Here is a 21,692-nt window from a genome sequence, read left to right on the forward strand (position 1 = left end):
TTCTAGACGCACATGACTTAGTCGTCACACAATTTTATTCCAAATAAATATTGTCGTCCTCCTAGATCTGAAAGAAACTGAGGTTTAGAGAGGTAACAAATTCCCACACGTAGTGACAGAGACAGGATTTGATTTCGTCTATCAGACTTACAGCTGTGTCCCAAGTAGTGTGCCCAGGAAGTGGAAATTCAAGACTAGATCCATGCATGACTCCTAACTCTACTGCCCCCAGGAAGTCTGAGGATGTCCAGGAACTTCTGGATGACCCTGTGGTCTGCTTTGGGTCACCAAGTTAAAATCTGGGAATATGCAAACACTAAACTAAGAAATGTCCCTCTGGCCTCCGAATGACTCCCTGCTTCTGTTTCCTTACTACCGTTACTCCTATAGCCCCTGAGGTCTGCGGGCAGGGATGGAGGAAGTGGAGGGGCACCTGGTAACCTTCTAGAATTATTCAAGCATTCCCTCCATAGAGGCCTTTATTGTACTGCTGGTAACCTAACTAAAATTAGTGAGAAGTTAGGAATTGTCAGATATGCTGAGGAGTAGAAATTTTCAGCTTAACACACATTGAGTGCCTGCTATGAACCGAGCACTGAAGAGAATCAAAGTTTCCCAAGAGCGAGCTCTCTTATCAAGCAAGAGCTGCCTCAGAAAACAATGGCGATTCAGTGTGGGAAGTACAGTAACTGAGTTGAGTTAAGGAGAGGTGGCAGCCTAAGAGGAAGATGGCATCAAGAAAGAAAGACAGAAGGGCTAACAAGGAATTTGGGGGCCAGGATTGAATTAGCCAGATAGACGGAGAAGAGGATTTCCACTGGTAAGAACAGCAGACTCATAGGCAGAGAGGTGTGAAAAATGCACAGCATGTCAAAAGCTGGTTTTCTTTCTTATTTAATTACAATCGCCTGACAAACAAAGGTGCATCTTATTCCCTTTTTCCTAAAGTTGAGGCAGATCAGTGGTAAAGGAAAAAAGAGAGTGCCTGGAGAAGGACTCCCCCTCCAAAACCCTGCCCCACCACCCCAGCCCCCAGCCTTTCCCACAGCAGCGATTTAGATCTGTGATATCATTTGAGTAGTGGAGTTGGGGATTTCCATACGCTGCTTTTCTGTCACCTGCCTGCCTCCTGGCCAAGCCACCCCTTTAACAAGCAATAGTTGCTCATCCCTCCAACTTAGTCATGCACCCCCCTGAGCTGTCAAAGTGGCTGTCTCTGCCAGCTGTGAGCAAGGAAATCAGAAGCAACCAAGGCTCTGCCCAAGATAGAATTTCAAAGCAGGTCATCTTTCTCAGTCAGCCTGACCAGTGGCTGGCCCTGACCCCTTAAAGAGACAGGAGACCCACTGACTGTTGCTCTCAGCCCAGCTTCTTTGTCAGTTCACAAATGTGTTCATCTGAGCAGAAGGTATTAACATATAGCAAGCAGGTATTATTTCCTCATGTCTCCCCATGATACCTTTTTTTTAAAAATGGAAGAAATAAACTCAATAAGGTTAAGGAACATTCCCAAGGTGATAGAGATAGTATGTGAAAAGAGGCTAAAGCTTAGGTCACTGTGACTCTAAATTGTATGTTCTCTGTGCTGTACCACCTTGCTGGCTACTTTTGGAAGTTTATATATGTCCACGTGTAGGCTCATTCATTGTTACAGGGGTTTGAGGATGCCACTGGGGTGGCATAAACCCTACATGCCGCCTCCCGCAGTGATAGTGATGGTGTTGTCTATGGGAAGGGACCTCTGATGGGAATACAATGGAAAGCTGTATCTTGTTTATTTTTAAAACTAGGTTTGATAGAAGAAGAGAGAAAAAAAGTGTGTATCAAAATGGTATGTTCTTACATGGAAAGCCACAAATACACCGTAGAAAATATTTGGGGAGAATAAAAGGAAAGACACAGAAGTTTGCATCAATTCTATTCAATAGGCATTTACTTAGAACAAAGTAAGTGTGCTGGGAACTGGGGATAGAAGATGAGTAAGACAATGATCACCTTCAAGGAACTTTTGGTCTAGTGAGGGAGACTGATCCAGAAAAAAGTACAACCCCCAGAATACACTCATTGGGTATGTGGCCAATGAGACATAAGAGGACAAGTGTTGGGAAGCTTCTGGGAAAAGTATACTCCTTTGTGGAGACAGTAAGGAGGCCTGCTACCTTTCATCCTGGCTTGAGTAGTGTGATATGTAATGCTTGACGCAACCATAGCCATGAGACAGGATGGGGTTCAAAGAAGCACTCACTGATGGGTGGAGCAAAGAATTCAGGAAAAACAGCACAGGGAAGGTGACATTTAAGCCGGTCTAAAAACACGCTCAGTAGGTGTTCCCCCAGCTAGGGAAGGGCCTGCCAGGAAGGGAGAACAGAATGTGAAGTCAAATCCAGAAGTAAAATGAAAATACATGGCGTATTCTGGTAATGGAGAACAGTTTGTTACAGGTGAATCAAAGGGAGCACAGGACATGAGGCAGGAGAAGCAAGCTGGGGCCAGATTATGAAGTGAGCCAGCTGAATGACCTCTCCAAGAGTGGTCATAGACCACGGCTGCTCTGAGAGCTGTTACTGGTCCATGATGAGATATGGACAGAAATTGAGAGAACTTAGACATTTTTATACAATTTGACAGAAAACTTATTAGCCTATGAATTGGAAAAAATTGTAGTCCTTCACCTCACATAGTTTGAGAAACATTGGGTTTGAGATGAATGCTTTGCTAATATAGTTATTAAAATAGAACACAGGCATGATTTTAGGCTTTGGACACATACTGCTGAGCTGATCTCAGGCAGACACTACTGCTTTCTTATCCCATTTCCCCCTTCCCCCCAGTCTGTGGAACTCTGATTTTCTTGGACAATATATGAAGAAGGGTGGGCTTCTCTCTGGGTTGCCAGGGCCTGAAATAAGACTGGTCAAAGCCAAGCACACTATCCCATTCCTCTCTACTGCAACTGGTTTAAGAGTGGGCATGTGACCAATGAGACACGAGACTGTGTACATGGGAGCATCCGAGGAAAAGTATTTTCCCTGAAGCCAGTAAGGACACCTGCTACCTTTAATTCTGGCTTGAATACAGCTATATGATGGTGTAATGCTTGAAGCTACCATAGCCATGAGATAGGATAGGCCTAAGGATGAGAAGGTTAGAGAGAAGAAAAATAGAACAAATCTTGGTTCTTCAAAGTATCACTGAGCATTGTATCAAATCTGAAACTTTCAACCACCAGACTTTATAACAGGAAACAAATTACATGTATTACTTAAGCCATTCTAGTTGGGTATTCTAGTACTTGCAGTTGAATACATTCAGATGCAGATCTCCCTAAAGATCTCCATGGGCTTTCCAGGTGGCACTAGTGGTAAAGAACCCATCTGCCAATGCAGGAGACATAAGAGATGTGGGTTCGATCCCTGGGTCAGGAAGATTCCCTGGAGGAGGGCATGGCAACCTACTCCAGTAGTCTTGCCTGGAGAATCCCATGGAGAGGAGCCTGGTGGGCTACAGTCCATACGGTTGCAAAGAGTTGGACACGACAGAAGTAACTTAGCATGCACACACGCAAGGATCTCCACAGGACTGCTCTTCAGCCAGTGGTTGTTAAACATCTCCTATATTCTATGAAAACTGAGTATCAGATGACTTGTTCTGTGCTATCAGTAACTTTCTCTTAAAAGTTTGAGTAAACTAAGAAGAAATGCTCCTCTAAACTCAATTTGACCATTAGAATAATTTGGTGGTTAGTAAACAAGATGATTTGGTGCAAAGTTGGTCATCTGTTCAACGTCTATGTACCATTTACCTCTTCCTCCTTATAACAGAAATCCAGTTTTGTTCTGATATCTAAACTATACATGGATCCAAGGAGGGGATCCTGGTTTAAGCCAATCAGCATAAGGCGTTCTGTTGACAATTATCATTATACTCTCTGCAGATGGCACAGATGGTAAAGAATCCCCTTGCCAGGAGATGCAAGAGACACGGGTTTGATCCCTGGGTCAGGAAGATCCCCTGGAGTAGGAAATGGTGACCCACTCCAGTATTCTTGCCTGGGAAATCCCATGGACAGGAGAGCCTGGCAGGCTACAGTCCATGGAGTCTTACACAAAATCTAATTTGGCTCAATCAGATCAAAAATGTAGGGGGTGCAGGGTACTTCAATGCCTTAGGAATAGTTTCTCTCTCCTCTGCTGGACTTAAACAATAAAACATGATTAGCTTCATCAATCCCGGAAGAGAGTCCTGAGATGAAAAATATTGATAACTTGATTCTTGGATGGCATCACTGAGCCTCTGATATCACTGCATCTAGAGTTTGCTCTAACCCTGGACTTCCAGTTATATATTTTCCTTGATGAAGATTTTGTATAACTTAACTGTCAAAAGCACCATCATCAACACAGAACCACCATCTAGCAGTTTATCACAGCTAAAGAAACACTGGGTATATTCACACATGTACTCTTTTTAGGAAAACATCTTGGAATACTTATCATAGCACTGAATATTCAACTTTTTATTTTTATAGCTTATATACATATATCCACCAGAATACAAGCTTTTTGAGAGCAGAGTCCATGTCTTACTAATCTTTGTTCATTACTTAGCATACAGTTGGCATTTAGTATGTCCTCAGTAAATGTTGACTCAAGCATCCTCTCATTTCGAGAACAGGGGATGCATATGATTCACATATTCACATACTCAACATTTAGGGCAGTTCTTTGCACATAACAGGCCTTCACTAAATATGTACTGAATGAATAAATGTATTTATGACTATGAATACATTATTTTTTTTATTAGTTAACTGGTACAGGAAAGAACTTTGGGTTTTTGGGCTTGAACTCTAATGACAAAGACTCACATCCCAGGTCACCAAATATTTGACCAGAACAATTTCTTTAACCTGACTGCCTGTACTCACCTGTGAAATGGGGATTATAGTTTCTTCTCACATCAGACCTGTATAGTTATCCTAAAGCAGACTTTGCACAGGTATATGGTCCTGTTCTCATCAACCTTCAAGTCAAATGTTTCAAGGTTAGACAAAGGGAACTAATTTTAGAGAATAGCATGAATGTATCTGTATTGAGAATTTGGGAAGTATCATGAATAGCAGGAGCTTAGCCAAGAGGTATGTCAGAACAGGGTGACAACCTATTAGGAAGCTAAGTTCTTCATTTTTTCAAATTATTGTGGTAACATGTTACTATTATTAGTAATAAAATGCTACACATAATCTTTGGGGAGACTTAAGCACTTGGGAATGATGGGCAGTCTTGTGAGATGTACTTTTAAGTATGGCAGATGTCAAGAAGGGTTGTTTAATTCCTTTACCAATCAGGTAAGCATATCAAATTGACAAACGTTGAAAAAATTAATCTTGCTAAGAGGTCACCCTCAGTACTAAGGTACAAATGAGCACCCCCTTTCTAGAGATCAGTCAGGCAGGACTCATCCAAAGCCTCTGGCCCATCTTTGGTTAAATGATACTTGTACTTTCCTTTGGAAACGTCCATTGTAGTGTTATAATGGAGTAGCCAATGGAAAAAAAAAAAGCATACATGCAAAAAGAGATAAATGGCAAGGTTACCAAGAAGTGGTCTATTGTAGACTGGTGGCATTTCAGCTGATTTCTTTCTTCCTTATGTTTCCACAAAACCAACAAAACAAAACATTTTTAAAATCAGAAATAATTTAGATATCTGGTATGTATCCTGTTCAATACTGAGACCCAGTTCCTAGAACGGTATGTAACATATAACAGGCATTCTATAAACATTTGTTTAAATTATATGCAGAGTACATCATGAGAAACGCTGGACTAGAAGAAACACAAGCTGGAATCAAGACTGCTGGGAGAAATATCAATAACCTCAGATACGCAGATGACACCACCCTTACGGCAGAAAGTGAAGAGGAACTCAAAAGCTTCTTGATGAAAGTCAAAGTGGAGAGTGAAAAAGTTGGCTTAAAGCTCAACATTCAGAAAATGAAGATCATGTCATCCGGTCCCATCACTTCATGGGAAATAGATGGGGAAACAGTGGAAACAGTGTCAGACTTTACTTTTTTGGGCTCCAAAATCACTGCAGATGGTGACTGCAGCCATGAAATTAAAAGACGCTTACTCCTTGGAAGGAAAGTTATGACCAACCTAGATAGCATATACAAAAGCAGAGACATTACTTTGCCAACAAAGGTCCGTCTAGTCAAGGCTATGGTTTTTCCTGTGGTCGTGTATGGATGTGAGAGTTGGACTGTGAAGAAGGCTGAGCACCGAAGAATTGATGCTTTTGAACCGTGGTGTTGGAGAAGACTTTTGAGAGTCCCCTGGACTGCGAGGAGATCCAACCAGTCCATTCTGAAGGAGATCAGCCCTGGGATTTCTTTGGAGGAATGATGCTGAAGCTGAAACCCCAGTACTTTGGCTGCCTCACGCGAAGAGTTGACTCATTGGAAAAGACTCTGATGCTGGGAGGGATTGAGGGCAGGAGGAGAAGGGGACGACAGAGGATGAGATGGCTGGATGGCATCACTGACTCGATGGACGTGAGTCTGAGTTAACTCCGGGAGTTGGTGATGGACAGGGAGGCCTGGCGTGCTGTGACTCATGGGGTCGCGAAGAGTCGGACACGACTGAGCGACTGAACTGAACTGAAAACATTTGTTTAATGAATGCACAGATAGAGAATTGTTTAAATTATGGTAAGCCATGGAGTAGATTTGTACATAGCTAATATAAACCATACTGTAGAACTATACTCACAGGTGATAAAATACATTATGGAGAAAAGTTAATACTATGATTGCATTACAAATATGTAGCATAAGCATATTCCTGGTGGTCCAGTGGTGACGACTCTATGCTTCCAACGCGGGGGACAAGGGTTTGATCTCTTGTCAGTGAACTAGATCCTGTGTGCTGCAACAAGACCTGGCACAGTCAAAAAAAGAAAAGTAGCATAGAAAAATGACCTGAATTTTTTGTTTTTAAAATATATATTAAAAGCGTTAAGAAAAATTTGGAACAGCAAAAATTAACATTGGGAGATAAGGTTAGGAATTTTCTTTTTCTTTTTGTAGTTCCAAGACATATTCAAGCAGAATATGGATAACCATCTGCCAGCTATCTATATTGGTGGGAAGTTGATTCACATCATCTCCCTTAGGAGTCCAAGAATCTATTCTTCACCCTAGAAGATTGCTCTGAAATCTACACAATGTCCACTTCAATAAAACTCTATATCCAAGCGAATGTTAAAGTAAAAATATGAATACAGAGAATGTCAGTAACATTAAATGCTAGATATTGTGCCAAATGCTTTATGTACCCCCACTTTAATGAGTACTCAATCTTGTATTACTACTATCCCCAATTTTTTCTTTCAGATGAGAAAAACAGACCCAAAGAGGCTGACTTGTTTGAGGTCATGTAGCCATCTGCTGAACTTAAGCCTGTCACTTCAAAGCTATGCTTTTTTCTTTCCCCAGCTGTACAGCACATGGGATTCTGGTTACCCCACCAGAGATTGAACCTGCACCCCCTGCATTGGAAGTGTGGGGTCTTAGCCACTGGACTGCCAGGGAAGCCCTAGAGCCATGTCTTAACTAGGAAAGGATCCTTAGGAACAATTTAGTTCAGTTCCTTTTTAGAAGCAATCTTCCAATCATGACACATGAACCCTACATATTCTCATTAGTTTTCACAGTATCTTTTGTTAAGATTTAAAATTCAAAGACAGAGTATGACCAACTGCCTCATTTGCTCAAAAGCAGCTAATAGGACCACAGGGCTGCTATAGTGATCCACACTTTATGTTCTATTCACTATGTTCTATATGTTAGAACTATAAAACATAGTGAATAGAACATATATTCTGTATCACTACAGTGTAGGACTGAGCTATTTCATTAGTGACTTATTTGTAAAAATCCAGCCTCTGACCTGGGCCAACTTACAATTAATAAGAGATAACTGTTTGGCCCCTAGGCATTAAACTTATGATCCTAGTCTATTCTAAAATGTAAAAAATGTACACTTAATTATGCCAAACAGTTGAGATCTTTCAAGCCAACGCACCCTGATGTGGTCCAAAATCTAAACAAGTTACTTTCACAAAAGAGAAAATTACTAAAGAACAATAATGACTTAAAATATTAAGACTGAAGATTTGTTCAATTCTTACCTTTTAAAAAGTTAAAAATAAAACCTTGAATGAGATGGTTTGACTACCAGATCAATTATAAATTGAATACATCTATATAACTAATCTTTGTGATTTCGTTAGGTAAGATCAGTATCTGCTTTCTCTTGACAAAAAAAAATCCAAAGTTCCCAGAATGACAACAAGAACATAAGAAATTTGTTATAAGATTTGTTTATACTACAGTCGGTCCCTCAGGATCTGGGGCAATTGGTTCCAGGACCCTCCTGTGGATATCAGAACCTGTGTTTGCTCAAGTCCCTTATACAAAATGATGTAGTATTTCTATATAACTTAAGCACATCCTCCTATACACATCTCTAGATTATTTATAATACCTAATAAAATGTAAATATTGTGCAAATAGTTGTAAATACAATGTAAACAGTTGTAAATACTATGTAAATAGTTGAAAAAAATGACAAACTCAAGTTTTATTTTTTGCAACTTTCTGGAATTCCCCCGCCCCACCCCCCAATATTTTTGATCCAAGCTTGTTTGAATCCACAAATGAGAAACCCATAGATATTCCTTAAGAAAAATAAATACCACTTGAGGATGTGAGGAATATAAAAAGAAACACACCTGAAGACTTTTAACCAGGGATTTTTTTTTAATAAATTATAAATAATTTTTTATTTATCAATTTTCAGCAAGGAACTCCCAAAGTTACTGAATCTTCTTCATTTTTCAGGAACTATTCACTCCCAGAGCAGACCACCTGCAGATAAAAAATGTATTTTAGAAAGTTTAAAATTTCAAACATCATGTCAGACCTATGGAGTCAAGAATTAAGATGCTAGAAATATATGCTTCAGCCGAGGACTATTAACTAACTGCCACAGTTATTCTAAACCAGTCACAAAAGATCCACACTTTACAATTTTAGTTTTGCTTAACTTTAAAAACATCACGGAAACTGTTTAATTCATTACAAGGTTTAATCTTTAAAGTCTTTGTTGAAGTAAAAACTATACGTTCATTTATTTTCTCAAAAACATCTTCCCCAAAGAGGTTTATTTTTATAGATATTCAAGAGAAGAGACTTGCACCCCCCTCCTTGCTGACTCAAGTATGTTTGGCAAAGATCCACGAAGTGGAAGGCAAGTCAGCTCTGTATACAAGGCATTTCCTGTGGAAAGTTACTCACTCAAACCCAAGGGCAAAGTAAGGGTAACACTTTTGAAATGAATCTGGAAAGATCAAAAAGGGAGAGCAGCAGAGGATAGGGCTGCTGGTCATAGCAGGTGTCTCTCCAAAAAGCTCGTACCCACCCCCACTCCTATCCCAGAAGAGAGGAGCAATGCTAACAAGGTAGGTAAGTAATTGGACTGGCCGAATTGTCAAGTCTAATCTAAGTGCTTCCCTCACCTAGCTATTCCTGCATTTGGTTTAGAAAAGATAAGGCTTATCAACAATATAAATATATAAATTCTCTCTTTTCTAAAAGGCTCAGAGGAAGAATACATGTAAACGTATGCAAAAATGAAGTCACTCATCATTTCAGGAGACAGCAGTCTGTATAGTATTGTTACCTCTTTTGCTATCAGCTACTCATCATCAAGGGGGCTACCCACTGAAAGCCTCTGGGTGTAAAGTCCTTGACAGAAGACAGATATCTATTGAAATAAATGTTCAAATAGCAAAAATGATCCTTTTTCTTGACTCTCAGGATCATATTTTCAGACATCATCAGTTGTCCCTGAGTTTGTTTTGTGTGTGTGAAATCAGCATATTTTAAGCATATGTTAACCAAATATTAAGGTCAATTAAACTTTAAATACTGAGTATCACCACCACTCAGTGCTGGTCCTTTAATTTATTTCAAAGATTTTAGCCCCCAAACTGTGTTCCCTAGGTGCCTGCTGGGTCTTAAAGGCAGAAAGATGCCAGCCGCCATTTCTAAGCAGGTTTTAGGTTCCTCAAGTTTCTCTTTCAGTAAAAGAAGCAGTCATGGACTTCCCTGGTGGCCCAGCGGATAGGAATCCACCTGCCAAATGCAGAGGACATGGGTTGGATCCCTGGTGTGGGAAGATTCCACATGCCATGGAGCAAGTAAGCCTGTGCACCAAAACTACCGAGCCGGCACTCTAAAGCCTGTATGCTGCAACTCCTGAAACCCGTGTGCTAGCGCCGGTACTCCACAAGAGAAGCCACCGCAACGAGACGCCTGTGTACCCCAACCAGCGAGTAGCCCTTGCAGGCCGCAACTAGAGAAATTCCTCACACAGCAACGAAGTCCTAGCACAGCCAAAGAAAAAGAAAAAAGCAGTTGTAAATGTCTAGAATCACCACAACCACACCGTATTTTTTCTTAGGAGTAGTTTTCAAGTCTGTTTTTGCTGCTATTAAATCTTCAGACAATTTATATTTAGTATTATCCCTACTACTTCTTCAGCTTAAGCCAGTGGTTCTTAGAGAGGAACACCTGAAAATTATCTAGGAGCTTCAGTTAACAGGTGAAGATCAGGGCTCAAGCTTGTGAATTTTGGAAAACACTCCTCAGATGATTATAAGGTACACTTCTGGTTGAATGTACTTACTTTCATACTAAGTTCAATTTTCTGGATTCAAGGTACAATTAAGATCTTATTTAGAAAATAAAAGCTACTAATGTTTTTGAATTAAGGAACTTTCGTGATCATTACTGGGAAGATCTGAGATCATAAAATATTTTTCCTTTGAAGCTATCTTCAGAAAAATGTGGTCTAATGGTGTAAGAGATACCAATTTAGTTAAGTTTATCTTATAACAGAGCAGATAGTAGTGTTGAATTTTACCCAGTTACTGACCCAGTTGCTGAGTTATATCCACCTCTGTATTTCAACAAAAGGTCTTTGTAACTAGCATTCAAAATAAAGTTTTAGGTAAACCTGAAAACGAATATGTTGGCAGTAAAATCTCATTAAGTGCAAGGAGTGAAGTATAAAGTGCTCTCAACCTGGAGAGTGAAAAAGACCTAGATTTGGACTTCCTTGGTGGTCTAGTGGTAAAGAATCTGCCTGCCAATGCAGGGGACACAGATCTGATCCCTGGTCCAGGAAGATTGCACGTGCCTTGGGGCAACTAAGCCCATACTCCACAGATACTGAGCCCATGCTCTAGGGCCCCAGAGTCACAACTACTGAGCTGTGCTTCACAAAAGAAGCCATCACAATGAGAAGCCCGGGCACCATGAAGAGGAGGAGCCCCTGCTCTGAGCACCTGGAGAAAGCCTGCACACAGCAGGCCCAGAGCAGCCAAAACAAAACAAGATCAAGATTCTAGTTTTAATCCCACCACCTATCCATTCCTAACTCGAGCAAGTCTTTTTTTTTTTTTGACTTCATGGTCCCTCCATTTCCCCATGGGGGATAGGGAAATAGGGTACCTGGGACCAAAGTAGATCCAAACACCTGTTCCTTTTCCAAAAGTAGCATTATGCTGAAAATAAAAAACATATTCTCAATCCTAAGAAAGAATCCAGATTCTTTTCATAACCAGGATTCAAAACTACATAATCATGACATATATTAAACAGATCTCAATAGAATGTCTGCTATCCACAATTCCAAGATATGGCTATCTGGTTTCTCTTTGACAGTTTACAAAGCCTATTCACACACATATCATTTAATTATCACAATGACTCTAAGAAGTAGTTTGGTCATGTACTGTTGTCTCTCCTTTACACATAAGAAAACTAAGGCTCAGAAAATTAAGAAAATTAAGGACTTGCTCAATAACACAACTGGTTCAACTGTTTTCTAAGTCCAAAGCTCTTGCATTTTCTTTTATACACAAACGAAGCCATAGGAATCACTCTCATTCTCCATCCCAATAACAAAGAAAACCATGATATCTTTTGGTCCTTGTGAATATATGCTACTTATAGCAATAACTGTATCACCTTTGAGATCCACATGAAGTCCAAGTGAAACTTCTGATGCTCCTAAAATTAGCGTTTAAAAAAAATCACCCTTTTTATCAAGGCAGGCTTAACCCTAAGCTTACACAACTGACTAGAAAGAAAGGGACAAGGAAATCATGTACAAATGTTGAGATTCCATGTCTTTGAAGTAATCAAGTTATACTTTTAAAAAATAGTGTATTTTTTAAAAGTTATACTTTTTAAGCTCCCCACAACCATATTTACTTATTTTACAAAATGATTCACCATGAGATTTCTAAAAAGTCACTTATGTGTATCTTGTATACACAGGTTCATAATACCATACATAAAAATCACAAAATATATTATGGTTCTCTTTTTATAAACAAAAAAGTAAAACTCAGATATGATTAGATTAGTATCTTAATGAACATATATTTAGTTCAAGTAAAACACACTCTAAGCTAAAGAACAGGAGAACCAAAGTTAAGCCTCAGGACTTTCAGTCTAGACTGTTTTCCACCTCATAGTGATACTTCTTATCAGCTGGTTCCTTATCCCCCCTTTTTCACAGCTCAATGAGGAAGGCTGGTCACATGTAAAATTCCAAAGAGGCAGGAAACAGGTGAAAGGGAAAGAAGCCAGGCTTTCTATTACTTTTATAGTGGTATGTAGCTTTGGCTTTATCTCTCAGCTATTATTAAAATGGTGGTATGGTGTGGATCTTATTCCCTCTTACCAAGCAGAGGCAATCTGTCTAGAGACAGAGGTTACAGGTCTGACCCTGCCTAGAGGTAGTCACTTCATACATATGGGCCTAGTTTCCTCATTTATTCATTCATTTAATCAAGAATCTTCTATTGAACACTTGGTATGTCCAGAGGGGCTTCCCCAGGTGGCTCAGTGGTAAAGAATCCACCTGCCAATGCAGGAGACTTGGGTTTGACCCTGATCTGGGAAGATCCCACAGGCTGCGTGGCAAATCTGCCCATGCACCATGCCTACTGAACCAGTGCTCTAGAGCCTGCAAGGCACGACTACCGAGACCACGTGAAGCCTGAGCGCCCCAGAGCCTGTGTTCCGCAAGAGAAGCCTCCGCAATAAGAAGTTGGCATACCCCAACTAGAGACCCCTATTCTCTGCAACTAGAGAAAAGCCCATGCAGCAACAAAGACCCAGCACAGCCAAAAAAACAAAGAAACGAGGTTTTAGTTTTATTAGAATAAAGCATGGTACAAAAGAAACAGCAACAATTCCATTTCTCTTTTGCAGAAAGCAATGCTTCCATGTGCGGCCTACTCCGTACTTAAAAGCTCTTCCTAAGTCAGAAAGAAAAATACCAATACAGTATATTAACGTATCTATATGGACTTTAGAAAGATGGACACAATGGCCCTGTGAGACAGCAAAAGAGACACAGATATAAAGAACAGACTTTTGGACTCTGTGGGAGAAGGCGAGGGTGGGATGACTTGAGAGAAAAGCATTGAAACATGTATATTACCATATGTGAAACAGATCGCCAATCCAGGTTTGATGCATGAAACAGGGCACTCAAAGCTGGTGCACTGGGATAACCCAGAGGGATGGGATGGGGAGGGAAGGGGCGGGGAGGTGTTCCGGACAGGGGGACACATGTACACCCATGGCTGATTCATGTTAATGAATGGGAAAAACCACCACAGTATTGTAATTAGCCTCCAATTATAATATATAAATTAATTATTTTTAAAAAGCTTTTCCTAAAAACTCACATGATTAGAAACAAAAAACAGAGAATATGTCCCTTTTAATAAGACAACCGAATTTTGTCTGGATATTCTGAACTTCCTAAGCAGTGATTCTCGTATCTCTAACATAACTCTAGAAGCTTTTGTCAAGCCCTTACTTGAGAGCTTAATTCTCCCCTTCCCAAACCCATAAAACACCTCTCAATTTCTTTTTTTTCTGGTGGCAACATGCAGCATGCAGGATCCTGACCAACCAAAGATGGAGCCCAGGGACCCTGCAGTGGAAGCTGGAAGTCTTAACCACTGGACCACCAGGGAAGTCCCATATTTCTCAATTTATTAGCATCATTAGATGCTAGATGTACACTAGAAACTGAAAAGCTATTTTTCTAGTTATCCTTAGGCATGTTAGATTAACCAGGTGAGCTACCTTTCAGACAAGTGGTAGTTTAGTTGCTAAGTTGTGTCTGACTCTTGCGAGACCATGGACTGTAGCCCACCAGGCTCCTTTGTCCATGGGATTCTCCAGGTGAGAATACCAGAGTAGGTTGCCATTTCCTTCTCCAGAGGAGGTTCCTGACCCAGGAATTGAACCTGGGTCTCCTGCATTGCAGGCAGATTCTTTACCCACTGAATTATGAGGGAAGCCCCAAGAATGCTGCCGAATGATTGCTAAACCTGTAAAGCAATACACAAATTGGAAGCAGTCAGCCTATGTATTGCCTTCCAAATAAGAACGTACCATGCTCACCATTTCATATCTTAAATCCCAGGGCTCTCATGCACTCCTTGTGGGCTTCAATTAGGTGTCCACATTGCTCTTCTCCTTTCTCAATTATGCTATAAATCAAAATGTACTTGTTAATAAAGTAGGCATTAAGCACACTTAGTGGTAAGTAAGCTAAGTGATGAGGAGTGAGGCAGAACACGGATCTGACAGGATACAGCTGGAGTTTTAAAAATGGTATTATACCAAATGGTTTTATACCAAATTTGTTTTTCCTGGCTCTTGTTATACTTCCTTGCCCATGAAAATGTTCCACAGATAACTAGTTTTGGGGGGTAGAGGAATCTGATTAGAAGAAATAATTATGCATATTAAATATTGACCCTAGACAATATCCAAGGAATAATACTGCTCTGTAATGAAATAAACTGAGTAAAAAGTTAACAAATGTACAGAAAGAAGAGCTTAATTTTTTGCCTATCACAGAGGAATTACATTTTTTATTCCGCTCTACATTCAAATACCTCTAAATAAATTTACTTCTAACCACAAGACACCCAACACAAACAGCAAAAAACATCTGGCTGCCAAGGGTGGCCTGAGGAGCCCCACTCATAATGATCAAAGAACTTTTCACTTGTAAAATTACAAAGTAAAGACTGGGACCACGAAAAAAATCAATTATATGAAAAAACTGACTTCTGACTCTAGATATCTGGGGAGCCGCCATAGGGGTCAAAGGTAACTGATGCAGAAGTTATCTTTAAAAAAGGTAGGTTCTCCTTCCTTCTAAATACAACCTATCTTTCACTAGCTTTAACGGCTGTCTGCATGGGATAGCAAGATCCTTATGAAAATAATAGCTAGCTCACCCTGATCACTTATTAAATACTGAAAATACTGTGCTAGGCACCAAATATGACTTAGAGCACAGTAACCCTGAAGGCAGAAACCTTAGGCCTGTTTTACAGACACGAGGCAGAGATGTTAATTTGCTCAAGGTCACAAAGCTGGTTGGTGAACCAGGACTCAAACTGAAACTGGATCCCAGGCTCTTAATCATGATGTAATACTATCTGAAGGTTCAATAAGCACCTACTGTTTTTAACTGTGGAAGCACAGTATCCCACTGTAGTCTTCAATTCTCCCTTCACAGTATTACTTGCAAAATACTTAAGTGTTAGTGTCACTTTTGCTCTCTTTACTTTCTATGTGAGGACAAAAAGGGACTAGAGGGAGAGGTGTAACACTCACATTATCTGAAGATTGCTTCAGATATTTGTTCCACAATAGAGGCTGTATACAATAAAAACAAGAATGCGAGTTGATGGTAATCTAGTTGTACTATTCTGAATACTGTAATGTCATTTATGTCATAGCCTGGTTGATTTTTAAATCATCTAGCTAAAAGAGGTGGGGATAAGGGGGTTTTCTGTAGTGTTAAGAAATGTACCCTGTGTCTTACTATGTCTAAATTTTGGGAGAAATCACCAGAAATTGTACTCTTTGATACTGCCAAACCTCACACAGCAATCATTAACTTTAATGCTCCATTAACTTTAAGTTCCTTTAAATCAAGCAGCATCTTTACCCATTTCTACGTTTTTGAACCTAAGGCAGTGCTTGACCCGTAACATTTCCACGTTCAGAAACCCTTTGTAGGAAGGAATGAGTGGACGAAGCAAACTCGAGTCAATCTGACCTCTTTCCAATCCCTTCATCTGTTTCCCAAGGGTGAGCTAAAGGGTAAGGGCTCAGTCTACAGACAGCCAACAGCGAAGCCTATTGGACTTTATAATCTTCAAGAGCACCACACGCCTAAGCGAGGACCGACACCAGCCCCAAGCAGGGCAGAAATGCCTGAACGCTAGACGCGGAGCCTCTGGCCGCCCCATCCCCGACTAACCACGCATCGCGCGCCTTCTTGGTCTCCGGGCAGGCGCAGCAGGGCTTCAGCGGCTTCTTCTCCTGCGACTCAGATGGGGCAGGGCTTGCGGCCGCCAGACCTGGCATTTTTCGTGCCCCAAAACAGCAACTAGCACAGACAGCCTGAACTCTCCAGACTTGGCGAAGCCGATTTGCGCGCATTCACTTCCGGCAGTCGCTCTGAAGAGAACCGGAAGTCCTGCCTCTCTTCCACAATTGGGGGAAGAGAGGGGAAAGGAGAGATTTTTTTGTTTGTTTTAAAGGCGCTGTGCAGAAGAGTCAAAATGAAGGTATTAATGTGAGGACGTCTCTTTGGTCCAAGAGCAGAGAAGTGAGACGAGAGTGCAGCGACCTGGAGGACCCACAAAGGAGGAGATCTTCTAGTCTTTCCCAGTCTATTATTTTCCTCTGTTTCTTTGCGTTGTTCACTTAAGAAGGCTTCCTTATCTCGCCTTCCTATTCTCTGGAACTCTGCATTCCGTTGGGTATACTTTCCTTTTCTCCTTTGCTTCTCGCTTCTCTTCTTTTCTCAGCTATTTGGAAGGCTTCTTCTGACAACCACGTTGTTGCCTTCTTGCCGTTTGTTTTTCTCGGAGACGATTTTGGTCACTGCCCTCCTGTACTGTGTTACCAACCTCCATCCATAGTTCTTCACGCACTGTGTCTATCAGATCTAATCCCTTGAATCTGTCATTTCCACTGTATAACTGTAAGGGAGTTGATTTAGGTCGTACCTGAATGACCTAGTGGTTTTCTCTACTTTCTTCAATTTAAGCCTGAATTTTGCAATAAGGAGCTGATAATCTGAGCCACAGTCAGCTCCAGGTCTTATTTTTGCTGACTGTATAGAGCTTCTCTATCTTCAGCTGAAGAAAATATAATCAATCTGATTTCAGTATTGACCATCTTGTTATGCCCATGTGTGGAGTCATCTCTTGTATTGTTAGAAGAGGGTGTATGCTGTGACCAGTGTATTCTCTTGACAAAACTCTTAACCTTTGTGTTGCTTCATTTTGTACTCCAAGGCCAAACTTGCCTGTTACTCCAGGTATCTCTTGATTTCCTGCTTTTGCATTCCAGTCCTCTATGATGAAAAGGACATTGTTTTTTGGTGTTAGTTCTAGAAGATCTTGTCGGTCTTCATAAAACCGTTCAACTTCAGGTTTTTTGGCATCAGAGGTTGGGGCATAGATTTGGACTACTGTGATGTTGAATGATTTGCCTTGGAAATGAACCAAGATCATTCTGTAATTTTTGAGATTGCACCCAAGTACTGCATTTTTGGACTCTTGTAGACTATGAAGGCTACTCCATTTCTTCTAAGGAATTCTTTTAGAGATCTCTTCAAGAAAATTTGAGATACCAAGGGAACATCTCATGCAAGAATGGGCACAGTGAAGGACAGAAATGGCAAGGACCTGAGAGAAGCAGAAGAGATTAAGAAGTGGCAAGAATACACAGAAGAACTATACTAAAAAAGGTCTTAATGACCCAAATAACCATGATAGTGTGGTCACTCACCTAGAGCCAGACATCCTGGAATGTGAAGTCAAGTGGGCTGTAGGAAGCATTACTATGAACAAAGCTACTGGAGGTGATGGAATTCCAACTGAGCTATTTCAAATCCTAAAAGATGATGCCATTAAAGTGCTACACTCAATATGCCAGCAAATTTGGAAAACTCAGCAGTGGCCACAGGACTGGAAAAGGTCAATTTTCATTCCAATCCCAAAGAAGGACAATGCTGAAGAATGTTCAAACTACCATACAATTGCACTTATTGCACATGCTAGCAAGATAATACTTAAAATCCTTCAAACTAGGCTTCAACAGTACCTGAACCTAGAACTTACATATGTACAAGGTGGATTTAGAAAAGGCAGATGAACCAGAGATCAAATTGCCAACATCCTCTGGATCATAGAAAAAGCAAGGGAATTCCAGAAAAGCATCTATTTCTGTTTCATTTGCTACGCTAAACCCTTTGACTGTGTGGATTACAACAAACTGGAAAATTCTGAAAGAGATGGAAATACAAGACCATGTTACCTGCCTCCTGAGAAACCTGTATACAGGCCAGGAGGCAACAGTTGGAACCAGATATGGAACAACAGACTGGTTCAAAATTGAGAAAGGAGTTCATTAAGGCTCTATATTGTCACCTTGCTTATTTAACTTATATGCAGTGTGCATGGGTGCTAAGTCACTTCACTCATGTCCAACTCTTTGCAACCCTATTAACTGTAGCCTGTCAGCTCCACTGTCCATGGGACTCTCCAGGCAAGAATACTGGAGTGGGTTGCCATGCCCTCCAGGGGATTGTCCTCACCCAGGGATCAAACCTGCATCTCTTAAGTTTCCTACATTGGCAGGCGGGTTCTTTATCATTAGCGCCACCTGGGAAGTGCCTATATGCAGAGTTGTTGTTGTTCAGTCGCCCAGTCATGTCTGACTCTTTGTGACCCCATGGATTGCAGCATATCAGGCCTCCCTGTCCGTCACCATCTCCCAAAGTTTGCCCAAGTTCATGTCCATTGCATAGGTGATGCCATCCAGCCATCTCATCCTCTGATGCCCTCTTCTCCTTCTGTCCTCAGTCTTTCCCAGCATCAGGGACTTGTCCAATGAGTCAGCTGTTCTCATCAGATGACCAAAATACTGGAGCTTCAGCTTCATCATCAGTCCTTCCAAGGAATATCCAGGGTTGATTTCACCTAAGATTGACTGGTTTGATCCCCTTGCTGTTCAAGGGACTTTCAGAAGTCTTCTCCAGCACCACAGTTTGAAGGCATCAATTCTTTGGTGTTCTGTCTTCTTTACTGTCCAGCTCTCACAACCGTACATGACAACTGGGAAGACCATAAATAAGCCTTGACTATACAAACCTTTATCGGCAGAGACATTACGTCTCTGCTTTCAAAGCACTGTCTAGGTTTGTCATAGCTTTCGTGCCAAGAAGCAATCACCTCTTATTTCATGACTGCACCATCCACAGGGATTTTTAGAGCCCAAGAAGAGGAAACCTGTCACAACTTTCACCCTTTCCCCTTCTATTTGCCATGAAGTAATGGGGCCAGACACCATGATCTTAGCTTTTTTAATATTTAGTTTTAAGTTGGCTCTTTCATACTCCTCCTTCACCCTCATCGAGAGGCTCTTTAGTTCCTCTTTGCTTTCTGCCACTAGAGTGGTATGATCCACATGTCTGCGGTTTTTCATGTTTCTCCCACCTATCTTGATTCCAAATTGTAACTCATCCAGCCCAGCTTTTCTCGTGATATGCTCAGCATATAGGTTAAACAAACAGGGTGGCAGCAGACAGCCCTGTTGTACTCCTTTCTCAATTTTGAACCTGTCAGTAGTTCCATACAGGGTTCTAACTGTTGCTTCTTGACCCACAGACAGGTTTCTCAGGAGACAGGTAAGATGGTCTGGTATTCCCATCTCTTTAAGAGCTTTTCACAATTTGTTATGATCCACACAAAGGCTTTAGCATAGTCGATGAAACAGAGGTACATGTTCTTTCTGGAATATGCAGAGTACATCATGAGAAATGCCAGGCTGGATGACTCACAAGCTGGAATCAAGATTGCTGGTGGAAATATCAACAATCTTAGATATGCATATCAGTTCAGTTCAGCTCAGTCGTTCAGTCATGTCCGACTCTTTGCGACCCCGTGAATCACAGCACACCATATAATACCATGCTAATGGCAGAAAGTGAAGAGAAACTTAAGAGCTTCTTGATGAAGGTGAAATAGAGTGAAAAGGCTGACTTACAACTCAACATTAAAAAAATAAGGTTGTGGCATCTGGTCCCATCACTTCATGGCAAATAGATGGGGAAACAGTGGAAACAGTAACAGATTTTACTTTCTTGGGCTCCAAAATCACTGAGGATGGTGATTGCAGCTGTAAAATTAAAAGATGCTTGGCTCTTGGATACAAACCTAGACAATGTATTAAAACACAGAGACATTAGTTTGCCAACAACTGTCCATATAGTCAAAGCTATGGTTTTTCCAGTAGTCATGTATGGATGTGAGAGTTGGACCATAAAGAAGGCTGAACACTGAAGAATTGACGCTTTTGAATTGTGTTGCTGGAGAAAACTCTTGAGAGTCCCATAGACTGCAAGGAGATCAAACCAGTCAATCCTAAAGGAAATCAACCCTGAATATTCATTGGAAGGACTGATACTGAAGCTGAAACTCCAACACTTTGGGCACCTGATGCGAAGAACTGACTCATTGGAAAAGCCCCTGATGCTGGGAAAGATTGAAGGCAGGAAAAGATAAGGGTGACAGAGGGTGAGATGGTTGCATGGCATCACTGACTCAATGGATATGAGTTTGAACAAACTCCCGGAGATAGTGTAGGACAGGGAAGCCTGATGTGCTGCAGTCTGTGGGGTTGCAAAGAGTCAGACACAACTTAGTGACTGAACAGCAACACAAAGAAGGAAAGTAGTAAGGCAGCTCAGATCTCTCAACCCTACACCCACCACAAATGATGACAACTGAACGAGAGTAACCACTAGTGTAAGCCATTTCCTCTTGAATATCACAATAGCTCCCAGTATTTTATGCTCAGCATTATTTGACTTCTTATTGTCCTTCCCACCCCCCTTCACTGATGTAGTTAAAAGACATTTGAACAATCCAACCCACAAGTCTTGAAAAAAAAATTCCCCACTACTCATACCTCACCCGACTCAATTTAAATTCTCAATTTATAGCTCATTCTCTTACCAATTTGATTTCAGTATGAATTGTCCAATCATAGGGCAAATATGCCAGTTAGTAAAACTGAAAATTGCCTTTTCCTTGTTATTTCTCAAAGTCAATTAATACCTATCTTCCTAGGTAATTAAGTAAACTGGTGCCTATGTTACTTTCGATCAGATCAGATCAGATCAGATCAGTCGCTCAGTCGTGTCTGACTCTTTGCAACCCCATGAATCGAAGCACACCAGGCCTCCCTGTCCATCACCAACTCCCAGAGTTCACTCAGACTCACGTCCATCAAGTCAGTGACGCCATCCAGCCATCTCATCCTCTGTCGTCCCCTTCTCCTCCTGCCCTCAATCCCTCCCAGCATCAGAGTCTTTTCCAATGAGTCAACTCTTCACATGAGGTGGCCAAAGTACTGGAGTTTCAGCTTTAGCATCATTCTTTCCAAAGGAATCCCAGGGCTGATCTCCTTCAGAATGGACTGGTTGGATCTCT

The 21,692-nt window shown here is 41.0% G+C and overlaps 1 protein-coding gene across 2 annotated transcripts; it reads right to left on the reverse strand.

Annotated features, from left to right (window-relative positions):
* Nucleotides 1-8,800: 8,800 nt before the first annotated feature.
* On the reverse strand, nt 8,801-16,653 carry COX17 (cytochrome c oxidase copper chaperone COX17). 2 transcript variants are annotated; one of them, NM_001207032.1, is given in 3 exon segments: nt 8,801-8,931; nt 14,554-14,651; nt 16,445-16,653. In NM_001207032.1, coding segments are annotated over 2 exon segments (267 nt in total). In that variant the 5' UTR covers nt 16,627-16,653; the 3' UTR covers nt 8,801-8,931; nt 14,554-14,566.
* Between the last annotated feature and the right edge of the window lie 5,039 nt (nt 16,654-21,692).

This window comes from Bos taurus, chromosome 1 (genome assembly GCF_002263795.3).
Source record: "Bos taurus isolate L1 Dominette 01449 registration number 42190680 breed Hereford chromosome 1, ARS-UCD2.0, whole genome shotgun sequence".
Taxonomy (NCBI): domain Eukaryota; kingdom Metazoa; phylum Chordata; class Mammalia; order Artiodactyla; family Bovidae; genus Bos; species Bos taurus.